Source organism: Piliocolobus tephrosceles, chromosome 21 (genome assembly GCF_002776525.5).
Source record: "Piliocolobus tephrosceles isolate RC106 chromosome 21, ASM277652v3, whole genome shotgun sequence".
Classification (NCBI taxonomy): Eukaryota; Metazoa; Chordata; class Mammalia; order Primates; family Cercopithecidae; genus Piliocolobus; species Piliocolobus tephrosceles.
The window spans coordinates 20,181,004-20,188,886 of record NC_045454.1 but is presented as its reverse complement, the minus strand read 5'-3'; the positions used below and the strand labels follow the sequence as shown (position 1 = coordinate 20,188,886).

The window sequence follows — 7,883 nt, the reverse complement described above, 5'->3', positions numbered from 1 at the left end:
TATATTGTCTTATGTTATATTTTCTGGGTTTTACAGTTTTTAAAAAGCACTTTCAGGCTGGGTGTGGTGGCTCATGCCTGTAATCCCAGCACTCTGGGAGGCTAAAGTGGGTGGATTACGAGGCCAGGAGTTCGAAACCAGCCTGGCCAACATGGTGAAACCCTGTCTCTACGAAAAATACAAAAATTAGCCGGGTGTGGTCATGTGTGCCTGTAATCCCAGCTACTCGGGAGACTGAGGTAGGAAAATTGCTTGAAACCAGGAGGCGGAGGTAGCAGTGAACCAAGATTGTGCCACAGCACTCCAGCCTGGGCGACAGAGCGAGACTCCATCTCGGAAAAAATAAATAAATAAATAAATAAAAATGAAAAAATGAGCCTGGCATGGTGCTGTGTGCTTATTGTTCCAGCTAGTCAGGAGACTGAGGTAGGAGGGCCACTTAAGCCTGGGAGTTCAGGGCTGCAATGAGCTATGATAGCGCCACTGGACTCCAGCCTAGGCGAGGTGACAGAGCAAGACCCTGTCTCAAAACAAAACAAAACAAAAAACACAATGTGTACCTTGAAGTAAAATTGCTGGAACGTAGAAGTGCATGTTTTAATTTACAAGATACTCAACTTGTTCTGGGAAGTGATTGTATCAGTTTATGCTCGTACTAACAATGACAGTGTCTGAGAATGGCTTTTCCTTCCTCTCTTGATATTCTTCAACTTAAGTTTTTGATATTGTCCTTAATATTGTCTAACTAAAATTTCTGCTGATATGAGGAAGGGAAATGCTCTTATGGTTTTAATTTACTAGTGATATTATTGAGCATCTTTCCAGGAATGCATTGTCTATAAAGTTTTTCTCTTCTGTGAATTACCTGCTCATACATTTTTTTGTTTTGTTTTTTGAGACAGGTTCTCGCTCTGTTGCCCAGGCTGGAGTGCAGTGGCATGATCTTGGCTCACTGCAGCCTCTACCTCCTGAACTCAAGCAATCTTCCCACCTCAGCGTGTGCACCACTGCACCTGGTTAAATTTTTTGTTTAGTTTTCTTGTACAGATGAGGTCTCACTGTGTTGCCCAGGTTGGTATAGAACTCCTGGGCTCAAACGATCCTCCCATCTCAGCCTCCCAAACTGTTGGGATTACTGGCATACTTCCATTTTGGAGAATGTGTCTTTTTTTGGACATTATTCATTTTTCTATAATACGTGTTTTAGTTGTTTTTTCTCAGATTGTCCCTTGCCTTTTGACTTTGTGGTGTTTTCTCCCACACGCGTTTTCAAGGTTGATGTCAAATTCATTCCCTTCAACCAGATGTGGTCAGGATGGTAGTGAGGAGGCCGTGCTCCCCTCCACTGTGTTCTCTGTGTCTTGCAGGTTTTAATGCTCTAAGTGTGTTTCTCTTGATATTTTTTCTTGACCTTTTCCACAATGATAAAGAATTTTACAAGTCAACCCTGGTTGAGTTCTTTCACAGAGATTTTGGTGGAAGAAAGGTATAAAATGCAAGGGCTTAGGTCCTATTACTGGTTTTGGAATGTTCTTTTTTTGGTCATAATTTTCTTTTATGTTATTGATTACTTTTGTCCAAGTTTCTTTAAAATAGTTTTCTTAAGTTCAGAAATAAAATCCTTATGGAATTCTGGTTGAAACTGACCTGATATAAATTAACCTGAGGTAAAAATGTATGCATATATTATTTTTTTGTTTTCTTGCAATTATATATTACGTTGATTCATTTAAATCTTGCTTAGAAGAATTTCATAACATTTTATAGGACTTTTTGTGTTCTTGCCAACCATACTCCCTTCTCTCTTCCAATTACTTACATAGCAGTTGTCATCTCAACTCACTACCTTCACCTCAGGTTCTCTTCCACTGTCTTATCACTTGCAATCTGGCTTCTGCCCCTCTAGTTTAGCTAAATGCAGGTACCCTTCTTCATTTTCATATTCCTGAGCTTATTGAGATGTATAAGATAGTTCTTACCACTGTGCATTTTCTCTTTTCAAAACTCTGTTCTCTCCCTTTAACGGACTCTTTCCCCTGTTTTTCTGTTGTTTCCTCATTTACCATAAGATCTTTGTGATATTAATGTGGATCTCTGTCCAGTTCTGTCTAGTAGAACTTTCTTTTTTTTTTTTTTTTTTTTGAGATAGTCTCGCTCTGTCGCCCAGGCTGAGTGCTGTGGCATGATCTCAGCTCACTGCAACCTCCGCCTCCTAGTTCAAGGGATTCTCGTGCCTCAGCCACCTGAGTAGCTGGGATTATAGATGTGAGCCACTGTGCCCGGCTAATTTTTGTATTTTCAGTAGAGACGGGGTTTCACCATGTTGGCCAGGCTGGCCTTGAACTCCTGGCCTCAAGTGATCCACCAGCCTCGGCCTCCCAAAGTGTTGGGATTACAGGCGGGAACCCCCATGCTCAGCCTCTAGTAGAACTTTCTGTGATGATGGAAATAATCTATATGTGTGCTTTCTAATACAGTAGCCACTACCCACATTTGGCTTTGGGTACATAAAATGTGGCTAGTGTGACTAAGGAACTGACTTTTTAAAATGTTATTTAAATTTAAATTGCTGCATATACTTAGTGGCTACCATATTGGATAGCATACAGTCTTTTAATCAAGGGGATCCAATCTGTAAGTCTGTGTGTAAAGATAGTGGTTGGAGCTTCAGGCACCTCAGAGTCTCCCATGTTGGAAAATATCTGTAGTCTTCTCCCATCAGGCTTCTTTTATTCAGCATTAAGTTAGTTATTGTATAAATCTGGTATTTGCCTGGAGTAAAGACTTATTTTTGGTAAGATGGAGTATAGTGGCTTCAGGTGATGCCTACAAGAGATGAGATCCAGGCAAGTGAGTGAGGGAACAGTAGTAGTTGTATTTCTAGGGAAGGAATGAATGGTATGGACCTAACAAAGGATAGGCGAACAAGGCCTCTCAGGCCTGGGTATAGACAGGTAAGAAAATCCAAGGTGGTGCTTAGGACAGACTGATAGGGATGAGGCTTTCCTTGGGTGAAGGGTGTATTGGAAAGAAGAAAGATACAGATGAATAATATTTCCTTTTCAATTTTGTTCTGACCTATACTAGAGACAGCTTTACTTTTCAACAGATGAGAAACTGTTATGGCAAAGACTGTATCTATTTAACCCCCAAATGCCAAAATATGTAGTTCTAAAATAATCCCTAACCACATCGAAACATGAAAATGTCTCTGTCACTGAATAGTCACTATATTTTGGAATCCTGATTATGGCCTTGAACACCAAGCTTATATTCTCCAAGAATTATTCCTTAAGTAAGCTAGTGAGTTTTGATCTCTTTTTTCCTGACACTTACACCTGTAATAATCTGTACCATATTAGCTTATCCTTCATTATGTGCCGTATGGAATTATCATCTGCACAGGCTTGAGCTCTCAGAATTTACAAAATGTAGAAAGACCCTGCGTCAGGCTTTCCCACCTTTAGTAGGTACTTTGGACCTACTAATAGGTTCTATGTATTTGAACATATTGGCTGATTATTGTGGTGTGAAAAGGACTTTCTCGCTTTTTGAGATCATCTTCTAAAAAATAGTTTTCTTTCTACCTTACTCCAACCAATATCCTCTCCTGAAAGTATCACATATCTTCTCAATAGGCATCATTTTCCCTGAATGATGAGGAAAACTGATGGACCTAACAAAAGATAGGTTTATTTTAGTCACTGAGAAAAAATATATGTACATTTTCCCTGGACCCTGATAAAAATCTTAGAAGTTGTTGAACAGCATTAGTGGGAAAAGATGCCATGAGATTAATCTGGCAGCAGTCATCCATTTAGCAACATGCTGACACTGTCCAAGGCATTGGGTGCAATAGTAGAAGAAAAAGGAGTGAACATCAGTCCCTGCCCTTATGAAGCTTTCAGTCTTATGAATACCAGTGCAGGATGAACTGGAGTCTTTAAAGACTAGAGGCAGGGAAACTGGCTGTGATCGAATCAGACATCCTCAATTCCTTATCGTGTTAGCATTTAGCTTTGCCTGCCTTTTGATGACCTGCATTTTACCTGTTTCCCCAACTACCACCTTCCACTACTATCAACACATATACCTTCCCTTCTCAGCTCTCTTTATTCTTTGTGCTTCCATTGTCTTTTGTTCATATTGCATGGCCATATTTGGGAGCTATTAGAACTACATACTTTCTACCCTCCTTCCCCCCAGTTAAATTCTTCCATTTCTTCTATAACAGTTTTCTTCCTCATAGCAAAAGAACAAAGGAGACATTTGCTTTCTTGATATTTTTCAGACTGGGAGTCTTGGTGTGAAATCAAGGAATTATCTCCAAAATGGTTCATTGATGAAGATGAAATATCCCAGGAGATGATAATGGAAAGGCTAGCAAGTCATGGCCTTGAATGCTCCAGTTTCAGAGAAGCCTGGAAATATAAGGGTGAATTTGAGCTACATGAGGGAAATGCGGAGAGGCATTTCATGCAAGTGACAGCTGTTAAGGAAATCTCTACTGGGAAAAGGCACAATGAATTTAGTAATTTTGGGAGAAGCATACCCCTGAAATCAGTATTTTTAACAGAACAGACAGTTCCTACCATACAGCAAGTACATAAATTTGATATTTATGATAAACTCTTCCCCCAAAATTCAGTCATAATTGAATATAAAAGACTCCGTGCTGAGAAGGAATCTTTGATAGGTAATGAATGTGAAGCATTCAACCAGAGTACATACTTTAGTAAAGATATAGGAATTCCTCTTTGTGAGAAACCTTATGAAAGTAATGATTTTCCAAATTTCTTAAGTTTCCACTCATTACTTACTCAACATCAGACCACTCATTTTGGAAAATTACCCCATGAATACAATGAATGTGGTGATGCCTTTAGCTGTTACTCATTCTTTACTCAACCTCAGAGAATTCACAGTGGAGAGAAACCACACACATGCAATGACTGTGGAAAAGCCTTTAGCCATGACTTCTTTCTCAGTGAACATCAAAGGACTCATATTGGGGAGAAGCCTTACGAATGTAAAGAATGTAGCAAAGCCTTCAGACAGAGTGCTCACCTTGCTCAACACCAGAGGATCCACACTGGAGAGAAACCGTTTGCATGCAATGAATGTGGGAAGGCCTTTAGCCGTTATGCCTTCCTTGTTGAACATCAGAGAATTCACACAGGTGAGAAACCATATGAATGTAAAGAATGTAACAAAGCCTTCAGACAGAGTGCTCACCTTAATCAACATCAGAGGATTCACACGGGAGAGAAACCCTACGAATGTAATCAGTGTGGAAAAGCCTTCAGCAGACGCATAGCCCTTACTCTGCATCAAAGAATTCACACAGGAGAGAAACCCTTCAGATGTAGTGAATGTGGGAAGACCTTTGGCTATCGCTCACACCTGAATCAACATCAGAGAATTCATACCGGAGAAAAGCCCTATGAGTGCATCAAATGTGGGAAGTTTTTTAGGACTGACTCACAACTTAATCGACATCACAGAATTCACACTGGAGAGAGACCATTTGAATGCAGTAAATGTGGGAAAGCCTTCACTGATGCTTTAGTTCTAATTCACCATAAGAGAAGTCATGCAGGAGAGAAACCCTATGAATGTAACAAATGTGGGAAGGCCTTCAGTTGTGGCTCATATCTTAATCAACATCAAAGAATTCATACTGGAGAGAAACCCTATGAATGTAATGAATGTGGGAAGGCTTTTCATCAGATCTTGTCCCTAAGACTACACCAGAGAATTCATGCTGGAGAAAAACCTTATAAATGTAATGAATGTGGGAATAATTTTAGCTGTGTCTCAGCCCTTAGACGACATCAAAGAATTCATAATAGAGAAACGCTCTGATTATAACAAGTATAGGAAAGAAAACATTTGGTTACCACTCAGTCCTTATTGAATATTAGTGAGTTCTTCTTGGTTAGTAATTCTTTGAATGTAGTTCATATGTCAGTTCATGAGAATCCATTATTTGAAGTAGCTCAGTAGTAGACATCTGTTACTTTTTTTTGTTTTAGACAGAGTCTCGCTCTGTTGCCTAGGCTGGAGTGCAGTGGTGCAATCTTGGCTCACTGCAGCCTCTGCCTCCTGGGCTCAAGCAATCCTCCTGCCTCAGCCTCCTGAGTAGCTGGGATTACAGGTGCCTGTGACCATGCCTGGCTAATTTTTGTATTTTTAGTAGAGGCAGGGTTTCACCGTAATGGTCAGGCTGGTCTCGAACTCCTGACTTCAGGTGACCCACCCGCCTCCCAAAGTGGTGGGATTATAGGTGTGAGGCACCATGCACGGCCACATCTATTCCTTTATGATCTGTTCTGTACCTAGCTTACCCCACCCTCAATGCATATGATTCTGGTGAAACTGTTAATCAGAGACACTAGTAGATTGGTCACAGGCTGGACAATTATTTCCCCCAACCTAGTGATAAGGGATTGGCAAATGGCCCTGTCTGGATCAGTGAAGTCCTTTGCGAGTATTCCTATGGGTAGTAAGAGAGATTTTTTTCTGGAATTGCAAGTTTCAAGGATTTAATAAGATTAAAAACTCACCAGGAGCCTTTTTGCCACTCATGAGGAAAGCTTTCCCAAAGAGAAATCTAACAGAGGAAAATGGAGACGAGAGACAGAAATCTGATGATATTGTTTGATCTCCTGGATCCAGTCATTCCTGACAGCTACACCATCCTTTTTCATTTTTTGTGATCCAATAAATTTCCTTTTATTTATTTTTTCTTAATTTGGATTAGATTTTTGCCTCATAGAATTAGAGTGCTGACTCACACATTCTATGTGTGCTATACATAAGAGAAAGCCTTCATTTTTTTCGTGACATAATTATTTATACTGAGGAGAAACCTTATGATATAACAAGTTTATCAAAGTTGAATACACAGCCTTCATAAAACTGAGATAATTGTTACATTTTATTTGTCGATAAAATTATTTTAGTGTTTTTAGTTTTTTCCACAATATGAATATTTTAAAATTCACCAAGTAAAATTCTTTAACAGGCTTCCCCTTACGGAGTTGAAATCATGTGTCACAGTGACTCACCATGTACCTGTAAAGAGAGAATGGAAAGCTAAGGGAATAATGGTTTCATTTGTTTAATGAATGACTCTTCATCTTCAAGGAATTACTTGATTTTCTTCTTTCAGTATGGGTCTAAACATATTCTGTGGCAGAATATAATAAAATTAAATTGTAAATGAGGTCTTTTGAGGGTAGGCTGTAAATTTGGTTTAAGGCCGGGTGCGGTGGCTCACGCCTGTAATCCTAGCACTTTGGGAGGCCGAGGTGGGTAGATCACCTGAGGCTGGAAATTTGAGACCAGCCTGACCAACGTGGAGAAATCCTGTCTCTACTAAAAATACAAAATTAGCCAGGTGTGGTGGCGCCTGCCTATAATCCCAGCTACTTGGGAGGGTGAGGCAGGAGAATCGCTTGAACTCGGGAGGTAGAAGTTGCAGTGAGCCAAGATTGTGCCATTGTACTCCAGCCTGGGCAACAAGAACAAACTCCTTCTCTAAATAAATAAGTAAATAAATTTGGTTTAAGAAGTTTATGGATCACAAGGTCAGGAGATCGAGACCATCCTAACTTCTTTGCAGCTAGAGATATCAGACAAAGATATTGCTGGCAGAAAGAATGAGTCATTTTTAACAAATGGTAAAACTAAAGCAGTTAATGCCTAAAATTTTTAGAGACTAAATCATTTCCATTATTGGGAGTAATGAGGAAGATGAAAGTGTGGGGCAATACATTTCTTTTTTATCTGAATGGATGTAGGGAAATGAACTGGTGCTATGGCAGCTGGGCCATCTTGAACAGTCAGAACCAGTAAGAATACTGGGCATTGCCTGAAGA

General features: G+C 39.8%; 1 protein-coding gene across 1 annotated transcript; it reads left to right on the top strand.

The window, feature by feature from the left end:
• The first annotated feature begins 3,432 nt into the window (after window positions 1-3,432).
• On the top strand, window positions 3,433-7,152 carry ZNF527 (zinc finger protein 527). The gene has a single exon (XM_023229443.3). The coding sequence runs from the start codon at window positions 4,366-4,368 to the stop codon at window positions 5,863-5,865; it is 1,500 nt and encodes a 499-aa protein (XP_023085211.3). The 5' UTR covers window positions 3,433-4,365; the 3' UTR covers window positions 5,866-7,152.
• The last annotated feature ends 731 nt before the right edge of the window (window positions 7,153-7,883 follow it).